Raw genomic sequence first — 15,053 nt, forward strand, 5'->3', positions numbered from 1 at the left:
CCTCAAGGTGACCCTTTCTGTCCTTGTTCTCCCCGTGTCTCACACGTTCAGCAGCTCTGATTTGTTTACAGTTGTGAGGGCGGTTGTTTGTGTCTTTCTGTGCGGCCCTGTGATGAGCAGACGGACGGACGGACAGGGTTAGCGATGACAGAATACGGCTGGATGTCGGGTTTGTGCGGAGTCACTGTATGGATGTTAATAAAGTGAGAGTGTGCACTGACTTGTCAAGAGTTGCTGACCGTTTTCACAACAATCTTCAGTAGAAAGCAGATCAATAATAATCATTCATTCATTCATTCATCTTCTATACCCGCTTATTCCTATTCATGGCCACGGGGGTCTGCTGGAGCCTATCCCAGCTGTATCAATAATAATAATAATAATAATAATAATAATAATAATAATAATAATAACAATAATAATAATAATAATAATAATAATAATATAATACTAATTAAAAAAAAATCTCTGTGCAAAACACCTGGAGATGTGTAGATGTTGTACATCAAGACTGATGCAACAGTGGAAAGAAGGACCCACTGTCCTGGAAATGTAAAGCTACGGGTTTGCAAAGTCCTATAATTAGCACCTTAGCTGTCTTGTTTCTGACCCGCTGAGGTCACATGATCAGGTAAGGGTGTGCCACTCATCAGCCTCCAGCGCCGTGTTAAAAAAAAGGGGGGGGGGGGGGGGGAGAGTTAAAAAAAAGAAAAAAGCTGTGGCCGTTTGGCGTTACAGCCTAAGTGCTGATCCATATCCAAGTGGGCCGCACGTCCCCGGTGTAACTTATTGCTTTCCCCATTCCCAATAAAGTGGCAGAATAAAAAGGCTTTTACGGCTCCCTGTGGGTGGCAGCTCCACCGCCAGTGGCGGCTGCTGAACTGTGGGGCCGCCGCACTGCTGACAAATGGCACCCAGCACATACTTTACTATTGCCATTTACAATGCATGATCCAGGCGCCGGCGCTCAAATGACTGTACAACAACACTGTGGAGGGTTACACTAGTGCAGGCATGGGCAAAATACGGCCTGGGGGCCATATGCGGGCCGTTAAGCTCTAATCTGGCCCTTAAACCGAATTTGAAGAAATTATATCAATAGTCAGTCAGCCATAAAATAGCTGCATTTCCTCCATCTTTCCAGTGTTTTCAGAGTCGTTTCAATAAAGAGTTAAAGATCGTGGGGCTTGAAAGACACTGATTTGGTTGCAACTTTGCTTTCATTAATGCGTTCATTTTCAGTTCACATTAAAGCAACATGATACAGTATGTTTTCTACATATCCCTCATATATATTTATAGGCCCCTCTCTCATTTTTAACGACCCATTGTGGCCTCACCATTCAAAAAGTTTGCCCACCCCTGCGCCTGTGTGTGTGTGTGTGTGTGTGTGTGTGTGTGTTTGAGGGGGTACATGGTTGGGTTTCCCCTCTGCAAACACACTTACACAACTCTCCCTCCGGTGTTTATCTTGGTCCTGCTGTTGCACTGGTTGACCCTGCGGTTCAAGTTCTGCAGAAAAGCAGCGGTTTTCTAATTGTTCAACACAACAACAACATCATCAACAAAAAAGAAAAGATGGGAGAGAGGAGCTCCATGCAAACAGAGCGATTTGGACGCATTACTGCTTGACAAAGAAGCATGAGATTGCAGGATTGTGGCAGGAGGTCGTTTCCCCCTGCAACATTCCTTCCTGGCCGAGCCGCGGCTCCGCCGAAGGACGACACAGGCTCTGCTCTTTGTGCCCATTACAACTCCAGCTCCTCTGTTTATCACAGAGTTCCCGGCCATCCACTTGAAGGTAATCAGCGCCTATTAGCGCTGGCTTTGGAGGCTCCAGCGGGGACGTTTTCCTCAGATGCTGAACAGGTTATTGCAGACATTCTTCCACAGACCGCCGCCATGTGCTGCCCTTATACCGCTCAGCGAGGTCGTTATACATGTTTAATTTTATTAGTTTACATTAATGGTCACTTTGGCTCCAACGTGGGTGGATAAATTGCACTCGTATGCCTCAGGGTTTCTGCGCTCACATTGGGGCCGGTGGAACTGTCAGGGGGCAGACAGACACCAGCGAGGGGTGGCGAGACTGGCAGTCTGGCACCACACCTGCTGGTGGCGCTGCAGTATTTCACCAGAGTACACAAGTTAAGTGAAAAAGAAGAAGGAGTCTGATCTCTAAGTGGATATGTACAATGAAGAAAAAAAAGAGGAGAAACTTAAAAGAAGCCAAGGGGCTGAAAAATTAAAGCAGCGTCGGGAAAATCAACAGCTCGCAGGAAAATAAACTGAGAACTTGTTGGCGGGAGAGAGGTTTTTATGGAGGAGTGAGATCTTTTTTCTGATCTTAGGAAATGGGTGCATATATTCACACACACATATTTATGTATGCATGTATAGAGTACATACGACGTATAAATATATATTTGTCTTCCTTTTCTTGTGATCAAATCGCTGAGCGGAGTCTTGAGTGACAGAGTGGAGGAGCGCGCGCTAGCCAGAGGGCGGTGGCATCTCTCTCTCTCCGCGTGAGCGCAGCAGCGAGCGCGAGAGAGAGAGAGAGCGCAGCGCGGAGCTGCTGGCAGAGCTCAGTGAGCCGCTGACTGGAGAGAAGAACCGTCACCTCCTGGTCCGCTGCTGCTCACACACGGACTTGGAGGCGATTCCCGAATATATATTTATATACATATACATATATATATATTTTTTAAATTTAATTTTTAAATTTTTAATTTTTTTTGTTGTTGCGTTTCGGCAGCAGAGCCCCTCTTCCCCACCCCCGGAGGTGTGTAGTCAGGGGGTCCTTGTCGTTCCTGCTGCTTTTGGACCGAGGAGTTGTGCTGCGACGCGCCGCCGTGTGTTCTGCCTGTTACGCGCCGCCACCGACGGTCGTAATGGGCAGAAGTGTCCAGACAAGTGGAGGAGGAGGAGGAGGAGGAGGAGGACGCGGCTCGCCCAGGATGTGCGCCGCGCCGAGAACCGTGCGGCTGCTGCTGCTGCCGCTGCTGCTGCTCGTCCACCGAGGAGTCGCGCAAGGTAAGACGCTCCGCTCACGGCTTCATCATCAGCGCTGATTGCCTGCAGCCGCGGCGGCGCCGTCGTGTACCATTTAAGCCGCTGCTGCGAGGCTTGGAAGGTGGAGGAGGTGGCAGCTCTCACGGAGGAGGGCAGGCTACTTCTGTAGCTCCTCCGCGAGCCTCTCAAAGTGGCTGAAAGGTGCTCGCTGGTCATGTTGCCTCAAGGTTCGTTAAAAGTCACTCGGTGGGCGGAAGAGTGGACAGAAATGTCCTGCTGTATTTGGAGAAACGAAAAAAAAACAAACAAAAAAAAAACATTATGTTAAACATTAATTTATGTTTAACATAAATTATGATAAATATAATAGAGTTAATAATGATTAAGGCAAGACAATCCAGTTCGCCCCGAAGAAGACTCGGAGCCACTTGTTCCTCATTCAAGTTGTGCCAGCAGTGATTTTATAGATGCTTCTTATCAACTCCAGCGCGCGCGCGCGCGTGTGTAAAACAGCACTTGGAAACGCGGAGACGTTGCTTCATTTCTAGGGAGGGATTGTGGAAAAGGAAATTGATCAGGAGTCGCAGACAGAGTGAGTGGAGCAGCAGCAGCAGAGGCAATTATGAAAATCTCCCAAGCAAACCGGGAGGGAGGCTGGAGGGGGGTGAGGGATATGCAGCGGGCGTCACTTGAGGTTGATCTGCCGCCAAATGATCCACTCGTCCTCCGTCCATCCCTCCCCCCCCTCCACCCTCCCCCACTAGGCACTGTTGGTGTGGTGGCGCTCGCAGCTCCCTGGTGAAGCGTCACGCCAATATTAAGGTGATATTTCTGCACTCTGTTGGTGGCGGCTGCTGCTGTTGGTGCAGGAAGTCGCAGGAAGAATCAAGTCCTCTGGCCGCCGCAGAAGACACCCGCTGGCGCGCGCGCGCGCGCGTGTGTGTGTGTGTGTGTGTGAGAGAGAGATCTTCATTAGAACGGAGCCGCTGCGAGGCCTCAGAAGGGCAACATCATTTCTTTCACTCGGTCTGACCTTCTGCCAAGGGAGAACTTGTGCCTTAATGAAGAACACCAAGAAAAGAAGAAGAAAAATACTTGCTCTCTCCAACCCCGGCGGTCTAATTTCTTCGTTGTGCCTTGTCACCACCCGCTGGTCTTGGGTGTCTGGGTGGGATCAAAGCACTTTCGATTTAGAATCACTTTGAATTTTAAAATCTCTTATTTTCCTGTTGTTTCATTCGTCGTTGTAACACAAACCGCTTCTTCGCTGATCGTCACTGTGCCATTTTCCTCGGCTCAGAGACTTTTCTTTTTAAAGAATTTCTCACTGTGCACGCTGGTCTCGTTCATTCACACCACTGCAACGAGTCCCAGCAACTTAGATTTTTCACAGACGTGAAACAAATTGCAAGAAATTTGATTTGAACGAAATTTCGCACGATATTTTCAAATGACTGACTTGTCATTTCTTTCTTCTTCTTGACCTCAGCAGGCAAGGCTGTAACAGTAGCTGAATTGTCAAATACAGTCACATATACATACATACATACATACATACATGCATACATAGTCCTGTCATGCTGGAATGTTTTGGTGCATTTTGGTGGCTTTCAGATTGAAAGCAAATGAACGCTGCTGAAGCAGAAGCAGCAACTGTTGTGTCATCGACTCACTTCCTGTTTGCACCTGTGAGGCCTGTGAATGACATTGTAACTTCATTCCTGAAGAGCGTCCAAAGGAAGGAGCCGTCATGTTTTAGTAGTATTTTTTCCCCCACTTCCAGGATGTGTCAAACGGGCTCGTCCCCTCCAGAATACATTTAGTGAATTAGTATTGATGTCTCTGATTGGCCCAGAGGTCTCTGCTGCGGACCACCTCCTCCCCATAGTAATTGGACATGATGTGGCCGCTACCTTTACTCCTCTCACCCCTGGAGGGGGAGTGTCGCAGCGACACCCACCCATATTCATTGTGAGCTCCGCGTTCGCTTTACTGTTCAATCAATGTGAATGATTCCCAGATCCAATCAGCTGGAGATTTGATCCCAGGATTCAAAACCTTTCATCTGCCATCGAGTCCTCAGATGAGGGGAGGAAACAAATAAACAAATCAGCTTCTATAAAGCAAAACAATGCAGTTACAGTTGTTCTCATGCATAATTGAGCGTCGCTCAGCTGGCGGTTGCCTCCAGTTCACCTCCGCGGCATCATCATCGGCGCCGTTTCAAACGTTCAGAAGTCCGAGCTGCCTTTTGATTTCAGCATTGATGGTGTTTGTGGGGAAAATGAGTCTGGAGCTGCTGGGGAGGTGGAGGGAGCTAGAAACAGAGCCAAGAGAGTGCAAAAAAAAATGTATGCGCTTGTATCACACTAAAGAAATGCATTTCCTGGACGTGATCTTGACACCAGCGTATACACACGCACACACACACACACACACACACACATACTGGTTTATGTGGATGGTGAGGACTGTGGATGTAGTGGTGCCTACTGGGGACCAGCCTTCCTGAATGAGATACAGACATGGTTCCAAGTCCAACACACACACACACACACACACGCACACAGTGACTCCAGAGGGCCTGGCCTGGCTCCTGCCAGTGTCGGCGGTCCAGCTAAGCCCCTCCTCCTCCCAGAAGCCTCCTGGCTTATTAAAAAGCCATCAGGCTCTTTACAGTTTGCCGAGGAGTGAATGTGCATCGTGATGATCACTGCGGAGGCTCGGAGAGAAGAAGATCCTCCTGATCGCCTTCTGCACCGAGAGGCAGCGAGTGGCAGTGTGTCCCTGCTCAGCTGTTAAATGCCGTCAGTGAAAAATATTTGGCTCGTTGTTCCTGCTATGCACGTGCGCACGCATGCGAGCACGCACACAGTGTAGCTTTCTTTGCATTGACTTGTACTCAGTTTTTAGTGAAGTCCAAGTCAACCCTGACCCAGCTGACCCTGGAGCAGGCCGTGACCCTGACCTGACCCTGCTGACCTCGTTTCTTTCTTTTCTTTATTGTTCTGTTCTGCCGGGCCTCTGAAGTTGTGGAGGAGCGACGAGGACCTTCAGGCTGGAAGTCCTCACTTCTCAACGCCCCACTGTCCTCACTCAGTCCTGGTCCCACAGTGACCCCCCACCCTCACCCGTCATAGATCAGCTGAGCCCTGATCACATTTCATATCTCTGCACTATGGTTCATCTCTTAAAGGAACAGTACGTCATTATGTTTTTGTTTTTTTTACTCGAAAAACATTAATTTAAAAATCATGGCAGCAGGCAGAGTCACAGAGCTGATACAGCGCCCCCTGCTGGATGGGTTTAGACTACATTACTACATTTAGCCTGCTAGTGAGGGCACCCTGGTCCAGTCTGGTCTGGTTTGGTCTGGTTTGATCTGGTCCGGTCTAGTCTGGTCTGATCCAGTCTGGTCGGGTCCGGTCCACTGTTGGTCCTGTGATGTCTCTGCTGCTCTCTGTGGTTCTGAAGCCTGAACACACAGCCAGCCGGGCCGCTGCTGGCGGCGTGTGAATCGCTGCCATGAGGTGTTTGTTGCGGTCGTGCTCTTGTGAGACGGGACCCGACCTGTAGCTCATCGTAACCTAGCGCTAAAGCTAACGGCGCCACAGGTTGACCCACTTTGTGTGACGGAACCTCTTAACTGGTCCGGAACACTTCTTGAAACGGTGCCTGACTTGATGTGGAAGAAAAGAAGAACCGTCGAGCGGCAGCCCCCTTTTAAGTTCTGTGCACGTCGTGTGTGTGTGTGTGTGTGTGTGTGTGTGTGTGTGTGTGTGTGTGTGTGTGTGTGTGTGTGTGTGTGTGTTTTTTTGTGCAGCTGCAGCGCTGTTGCCCAGGTGTAAACATGTACAAAGAGTACACACACTCTGAAGTGTGTGGGTGTGTGTGTGTTTATGTGTGTATGTGTGTGTGTCTTTGTGAGAGTAACAAACTTGGCAGCTTAGGGATGTTCTCAGAAAAAACCCTGTGGAGCGTGAGCGTGTGTGCGTGTGTGTGTGTGTGCGTGTGTGTGTGTGTGTGTGTGTGTGTGTGTGTTTTGCACTGTTGTGTTTATATGTGGGAGACTGATTTTTTTTTTACAAGAGTGTCAAGTTGGCATCACATGGCTGCTCCAGCAGAGCTCACATGGCAGTTAGATGCTTCTGTGGGAGGGCGTGTGTGTGTGTGTGTGTGTGTGTGTGTGTGTGTGTGTGTGTGTGTGTGTCTGAGTATGCTCGGACACACACACAAGCACAGCACGCCACTTCTCTGGTCAGACAATGATGCATTCTGTCTGCGTTTTTTCGTGTGTGTGTGTGTGTGTGTGTGTGTGTGTGTGTGTGTGTGTGTGTGTGTGTGTGTGTGTGTCCAAGCATGCTCACACTTGGCGTGATGACACTGCCGGGGCTCCCCTGCTCTCTCCCATGATGCTCTGCTTCTGTCTCATGCTGCACTGCAGCCGTCCAGAGTTCACCGCCCGCTCGCTCCGCCAGCTGGCTGTTATTGCTACTAAACGGGCCGTCTTGATTGGGCTGCGCCGCTCCAGCTCGGCCCATTTGCGACCCACGGTGCACTTTGCTCCCGCCCTCCTGTCCTGTGTGGCAGGGCGAGTGACGGGAGGAGATGAATGGACGAGGGAGGCCGAGAACTCGCTGGGTGGTTTGTAGCAGCTTTGATCACTGCGCTAGGACCTGACAGGCTGACTGACTGCCACACACACACACACACACACACACACACACACACGCACAAGCACACAAGCACAGCAAGCTGCTTCTCTGGTCGGACAATGATGCATTCTGTCTGCATTTTTTTCATTTGTGTGTGTGTGTGTGTGTGTGCGCACTGACAGCAGTGTGTGAAAGGAAGTCTTTGACCGTGTCTGGACTGGTTTTGTGCAGCGGCAGATCCTCCTGCTGCTCAGGGCACATTTTCCCTTCAATCTTTCTTCTCTCTTCTCCTTCTTCTCTTCTTCTTCTCTTTCTCTCTGTCCCTCTCTTTTTTCTCTCTCTCTCCAAAGGTTGCTTACTCATCTGTACGTTTTACAGAGCGCCGCTTCCAGAGTGCGGCCGGTGATGAGGCACCCTCTCTCTCTGTCCGCCCACCTTCCCGCTCTCTGCTGCCTTTCAGCCTGCTGCTGAATGGATGGACGGATACAAAGCACTTGGCCTTGTCTGTCCGTCCGTCCGTCCGTCCGTCCGTCCGTCCGTCCGTCTGCTGGTCAATCTCCCCAGACATCCTCCTCGTCAGCCTCCATGAGACGCTCCAGTCAGAGCAGTCGTGTGTGTGTGTGTGTGTGTGTGTGTGTGTGTGTGTGTGTGTGTGTGTGTGTGTGTGTGTGTGTGTGTGTGTGTGTGTTGCTGCCTGCTGATTGGGGCGACTTCACAGGTGTGTTTACGGTTGTGGGGAAGATGACATTCCTTTTCTTTCTTTCTCTTTGCTTTGCTGTCTTTCCCCCGTCGAGGAGGCGCGAGTGTGGTTTTCAAACGGCCGCGTCGGGGAAAAACCCCAGGACGGAACGTAAGAATGCCTCCTTGTGTGTGTGTGTGTCTGGGGGGGGGGTAAATGTTCTGAAAGTGATTCCTGGTGGCACCCCTCCCCCCCTGCAAGCGTCTAATTCCTCCTCCAGTTTCATGTCAAGATCTGGAATTATGAATTTTTCATGGCCTGTGAAATCCAAGGCCTCATTTGGGGCTCTCATTTCCAGCCTTTTTGTTTTTACTGTGTGTGTGTGTGTGTGTGTGTGTGTGTGTGTGTGTGTGTGTGTGTGTGTGTGTGTGTGTGTGTGTGTGTGTGTGTGTGTGCAGAGTGTCTTGTTCCCAATCAATGTCCCTCACTATACTATCCGGTTCTCCACTGTTTTCTTTTTTTCTTTTACAGGTTTTTGTTTAGATTTTTCAACCAAACACACACCTTCCTACACACAGAACAACACAACAGCAACGCAAAATCAAACAAAGACAACAAAATTTCCGACCAAGAACAAAATGCAAAAATAAAAAATAAAAATCTGACACCTGGCCATACAAAACAAAATACAGTCATTGGAAACTCACCAGTATTAGAATAAAAATATTTAAAATAGATCAATCAATAAAGGAAACAGAAACGGATAATAAAACAAAAAAAGGCTGAGTTGTCTTGGTTTTTTTTTTTTATAAACTTAATGATTGTATTAAATATGGCGACAGGCATATATTAGTTATTTAGATTTAGAGCGACACTCTGGCGCTAAAGTTCTCATCTGAAAGACTCTCTGAAAGCGGCCGTTTAAACCAGCCACTAAATCCAGACTGTAAAATCCTCTAATAACAGTTATTGCTGAAGGAGGAGAGAGTGAAAAAAATCTAATAAATTAAATTATTTCAGTCTTAATCGGCTCTGAATTCTGCCTTTGTGCTGATTTTGTGCTGCAACCAGTAGAAGTGGAGGCTTCTGCTTCCTGTTGGACCACTGGCGTCCAGTGTGAACTGGTGCCACTCGGCGCCGCCGGGACACGCACTTCAGCACCGCCGTCCATCAGCTCACTTCCCCTTCTCCCCCCACCCCCTCGTCTCATCCCTCCATCCCTCCATCCAGTTCTTTCTCTCTCCTCCATCTGCTGCCGCCGCTCTCTCACCCTGTTTGCTCACTTCTTAGCCACCCGATCACCCCCAACACCCCTCCTATTCCACCCCTCGTCCCGCTTTTCCCCTTGCACACCCTCCTTTCAGCTCCCTCCATCCCCCCTTTTTTCTTTCCCTCCACACTCTCGCCGTCCAATTAGAGCGCAGCACAAACACACTGGACATATTGTTTCACTTTCTGGACGAAGCCCCCGAGCTGTGGCCAACATTATGGCTTTGTTTTTTTGCTGTGCGTGTGTGTGTGTCTTGCAAAATTCACACCAAACCACCGCAACAGTTATAGAAATGCAGATAAAACACAAAACAACTATTTTCTGCAACAACTACAGAATTGTTCGGCCAATCAGAGCGGAGCAGCCACGGGATCTACAAATTATTTCCACAGGTTTGTTTCAGCTCAAGTTGCACAGTTTTGCCAAGACAGTCGCACTGGTCAGCGCTGTAGGAGCTCCTTGAAGCTTCTGGAAGCTCTTTGCTTTTCTGCTGTTTGACCTCTAAAATTCTCTTTTAAATCTCGTCTAAATCTTGTCTCTGCTGTGAATGTGCACGTCATGTGACCTGTGAATGCAGGAAAATGTGTCTTTTCATCTTCCCTCCCTTTTCTCCTCCTTCTCCTCTATTGACCACACTTTTGTATTTTTCGCAAAGTTCCGACTCACTGTTCTCTGTAGCTGAGAGCCACAAATCGCCCGCGTGCTGCAACTGATGCTGTTAAAAAGAAACAAAAAGGGGAGTGCACAAAAGGCAACACATTTCCACCTATTTGCATTCTATCAGCGGGAACAATTCCGGGAGTGGAAACACACTGCTGGCCGATGGAAGCTGCACACTGGCTGAGTGGAGGAGGAGGAGAGGAGGAGGAGAGGAGGTGGGGGGATAGGGAGGAGGAAGAGGTGGAGGACGATAAGGTGGAGGAGGAGGGAGAGTAGGAAGACGAGGATTAGCCGTTCTGTTCTGGATCTTTGGCCACATTTTCTCTCGCTTTGTTCCCGTCTCATCGGCGCACTCCTCTCTGTCTCACTCTCTCTCTAACACACACATGCACACACACACACACACACACACAGCACTCCACTCCACCTACTAACAATCCTTCTGGCGACTCACAATAAAGTCATATGCAAAAAAACCTGAAACCATAATTACTGTAATCCCCACTGTAACAGTTTTTTTTTGTAACCTACGAGGCTTAGGTCTGCACTTTGCACACACACACACACACACACACACACACACACACACACACACTTGCGGCCCCTCCTCGACTAGACCACTCTGTAATTGTGTAGGACGCCGTGAAAAAGGGGATTTAGCTGGTGTTGCTGAAAGGTTTCTGGTTGCCAGTTCACCCGCCGGCGACGTCGTTGTCGCTTATTGTTTGCAGGAACACGTGCGCAGGAACACGCACTGCGGCCAAAGGTGCTCACACTGTGGAAATAAACCAAACCTCACCACGCACATGCTGGCGCTCCGTAATGTTTTAGCTCAGCGGGCGACAAGATTAGACGTAAGCAGTTTGCTTTGATTCATCTCAGCGCGCCGCTGCGTGCTGCTAATGAATACGGACGCTGCTTTGCTGAGAGCGCACGTTTGTCCACGTCCATTGTGTGTGTGCGTGCGTGTGCGTGCTTGTGTGTGTGCACGTGCGGGTGAAATATGGCATGGTTCCTTTCTCGGGGAATCATCCACCTGCGCGCACGCCAAGCGCACAGGTAGGAACGGAGCCATAGGAGGAAGAATAATTAGTGTTGGCTCTTTTAAAAGAAGAAGGGGAAAAAAGAGGAAAGCAGCAGAAGGAGGAGGAAGTGTCCTCAAGTCTTTTGTTGTGTGGAAGGATGTTGGAGACGGGCTGAAAGAGGGATGGATGGAGGGAATCAGAGGGAGATGTGAAAGAGTGGGTGGAAGGAGAAGATATCATGACTCCGAGGCAGTAGGGGGCACTGTGGGGCAATGGGGAAAGGGGGAGAAGACTGCAAGGGGTTGTAATTAATAACACTTCTTCACTGAGTGGGCTGGGATGTCTTCACTGCTTGCCACTGTGTCGGCAGGAAGCTGCATTTTCCAACTGTTCTGGAGTTTTTCGTTATTAATTCTTGTTATTTAGAAGCTAATTCCATGTATTCTCTGCCACTGTTTTGTATTTTGCTGTCATGTGTTTTATTGTACAAGGGATGCGGACACAGAAATGAACTCTTAAATCTAAGAATCTTAAATCTGGTGTGTTTGCACCTTTTGAATGCTCGTCAATGCACGTCGTCCAGATCACGTTGTGGAAAAGGAGATGCAACCAAATGGAAGAATTCCAGCCAGTGGCCAAGATCTCTGGCACGGAATGAGACATACAAACATTCTGACGACTCAACGTTCTGATCCAGAGAACTTGGTGGCCCTATTATTTTTGATTTTTGAATTGCACATCTGCTTCCATCGTATCGACTTGTCAAACCTGAGAGCCAACTCTGCGCTTTCACCTGCTACTTGAACGTCGCTTTTAGCAAGGAACCAAATTGTGATTGTCGCTGTCTGGAGAACAGTTGGGTAGTCGCACAATAAAATAAAATGGGCCCCTTTGCTCAGTGGTAGTCCCCCTCTGTGAGTCTGTAGGACAGTTATGTCAATCAGAAACCATCACCTGAGGCAGAAAATGGGGCGAAATCTCAAAATTTGAGCAAAAGGTTTTATTTAAGGTCAATGAGACGAGACTTGTAATTGTAATTACTATATACTTTAATTAGACTAAACAGAGTGTGTGTGTGTGTGTGTGTGTGTGTGTGTGTGTGTGTGTGTGTGTGTGTGTGTGTGCTGGGGGGGTAATAAGTAGTCATTAGCTGGTTTCCAAGTGTGCGTAAAGGTTCCGGTTCTGCCGATCTGAGCTGATGGTGCAGGTCCAGCGCCACCTGTGCAACAGTCCCCCGGACTCACAACCTCACACACACCCAGCAGGGCGGCGCTCTGGTTCGCTGCTCTGACTCGCTGCTCTATCTATCTATCTATCTATCTATCTATCTATCTATCTATCTATCTGTCTATCTGTACTGGAGGCCAAGTGCTGAACACCGCAGCGGCCCGGCTGAATTGCACCACGTCGGGCTGTAGAAACACAACACAGAAAAGTTGTTGCTCGGTAGTAACAAGACGAAAGAGAAGAAAAGTTGAGTTGTTGTGTCGAGCGAGTCGAGGTAGCGAGTCTTTGGTTTTTTTTCATATTTTATTTAGAGCTTGATGAAAAATGTATCAGCTGTCTACCTGATTTTTTAACTTTTTTTTTTTAAGGTAAAGCCCATAATAAAAACTCCAGTTTATTTTTCAGTTGTGGTTGTTTTGTTTTCCCAGCAGGTGTCGACCCACAGTGGTCGGCCTTTATTACGTTTTTATTATGTGTCTCTTCTTCTACTTTCCTTTTTCCCTCCTTCTGAGGTCGACGTGGATGCACTGAACCTGTTTCGTCGCTGTTTCCTTCAGGGTAATAATCACGGTGTTGTTTAGTAAGACGACAAAAGGCGTAATATGAATAAAACATGACGAGATGTAACACAATAAAAGCGCGCGTGGCTGGTGGCTGAGACAATAAACACGGTGTTAACAGTGAATTTGAGTGAAAGAGAAACAAGGTTGATCAGGAAAACAAACAGAACGGAAAGTGAATATGACCGGTGAGAAAATCACGTCTGTGTTTATTTTTCAGATTTTTTGAGGCTCGTGATGAAGTCAGGAGGGACCAGTAGCCTATTAGTAGTAATGGTGAAGGGACCAGTAACCAATCAGAAATCAGTGTTTTTCATGTATTTGTTGTCAAAAAGTGTTTCACCGTCTGGCTGAACTGAACGGGGCCTTATTAGAGTCTGAGGGCCTGCTTGCATCGCTCGCTGCTTCGCCACTAATATGTAAGTTCTGTATGTAAATCAGGTACCTTTTTTTTGTTTGTTGTTTTTTTTGCCAAATTCGAGGTGTTCGAGGTTAGTTTGCTCTCTGCTCCTCGACGTCCCGTGTGGGTGGAGACTGTTTCCTCGCTGAGGAGCTGAAATTAAAAGGTGGCGATGAGGAGGTCGGTGGATTTGTTTTGTTCTGCTGCTGTTTGAGTGATTGAGAGAGTTGAGCTTCACTCTTATTGCAGCCCGACGAGTGGAAAGTCAGATTTTATTTTATTTGTTTATTTTCCGTTCTCGCGTGCTGCTCACCGGTGACTCAGCGATGCGGCTATAAAAGTGCAGCGCCGCTGGCTGGTTTTGTGCAGTTTATAGCGCATTTCAACCGCGCTTTTGTTCTCATTGATTGTCTCCCACACACGACTCGTGCGTTTGTTGTCGGCGTTTGGAGGAGCGTGCGCTCCTTTTCTGCGCTAACTTGTCAGGTGCATTTTTGTGTGTGCTTTTTTGTTGTCCCCCCCCCCATCGAGCCCCGTGGCTCCTCTGGCTGACAACAATCGAGGCTGTTTATTTAAAAAGGGAGATGAAAAAGATTTTTAGCTTGAGGCTCAAATCTCCCCTCGCTCCGCTCGTGGTTTTGTTTGTGTGGTGGAGTGAAGCGACGTGTTGCCGCAGAATGCGATGTTTCCGCTGAATATATCTGCACTGCTTCGGTTTTCTTTAAAAAGTGCCACGGTTATGAGAAAGCCCCTCCGGTGTTCAATGTCTTAGAGCAGGCGTGGACCAACTGTTAGACTGGTGGGGCCAAAATGGGTTGTAAAATGAGCCAGAGGGGCCGGAGCGGCAGCAGATGGATGGAGTGTCTTGGTGAGCCACCTCATAGGGGGGAAAAAAACTATGATGGAATATGTAGAAAACATGTTGCTTTAATGTCAATTGAAAATCAACAAAAGGGTTAGAATAAAATCGGTGTCTTTGAAGCCCCACAGTATTTAGCTCTTTATTGAAATGACTCTTTAAACACTGAAGAAATTGAGAAAATACAGCTATTTTATGACTTACTTACGACTAATATAATTCTTTCAAGTTTGCAGGCCGGATTAGAAAGTTTAAGCTCCGGGCCGTAGTTTGGCAACGTTTCTCAGAGGAATTAATTGTATACTTAAATACTGAATCAACAGGCTGTCACTCGGCATCTGGGACTAGCAAAATGTATTTACAGGGATTACATTTTTTAAAGTATAATTATATAAATATTTACAAAGCAAAACACTCTCATTCAGCGTCTCTCACTGACCTCTTGAAGCTTTTCCACTGGCTTGGAATTGTTGAAGTGAGCTCAGCAGTCGGTCGGCGTGCCGCTGAAACTGTGTTTGTTGAACCTAAAATGCACCTCATCATTATCTTTGCCGAGTTCATTTCTGTTTTTCGAAGAATGTCGAAGCTTCCTGCTGGGATCTGTGTGAGCTGATGAAATCTAGATGCAATTTAACATGAAAGACACCGACACTCACAAATACGTCATCTGGATGTCGGCAGATAAACATTGACAAAAAAAAAG

At 48.0% G+C, this 15,053-nt stretch overlaps 1 protein-coding gene across 1 annotated transcript in view; it reads left to right on the forward strand.

Annotated features, from left to right (window-relative positions):
- The first annotated feature begins 2,617 nt into the window (after positions 1-2,617).
- Positions 2,618-15,053, forward strand: part of LOC142902189 (netrin receptor UNC5C-like) — a 151,110-nt gene continuing 138,674 nt past the window's right edge. Inside the window, exon 1 of the mRNA XM_076047056.1 lies at positions 2,618-3,036. Within this exon, the coding sequence (XP_075903171.1) occupies positions 2,895-3,036 (142 nt within the window). The 5' untranslated portion in view covers positions 2,618-2,894. The remainder of the gene's footprint in view (positions 3,037-15,053) is intronic.

This window comes from Nelusetta ayraudi, unplaced genomic scaffold, assembly GCF_046127955.1.
Source record: "Nelusetta ayraudi isolate G7.1 ecotype Tasmania unplaced genomic scaffold, CSIRO-AGI_Nayr_v1 ptg000092l, whole genome shotgun sequence".
NCBI lineage: Eukaryota > Metazoa > Chordata > Actinopteri > Tetraodontiformes > Monacanthidae > Nelusetta > Nelusetta ayraudi.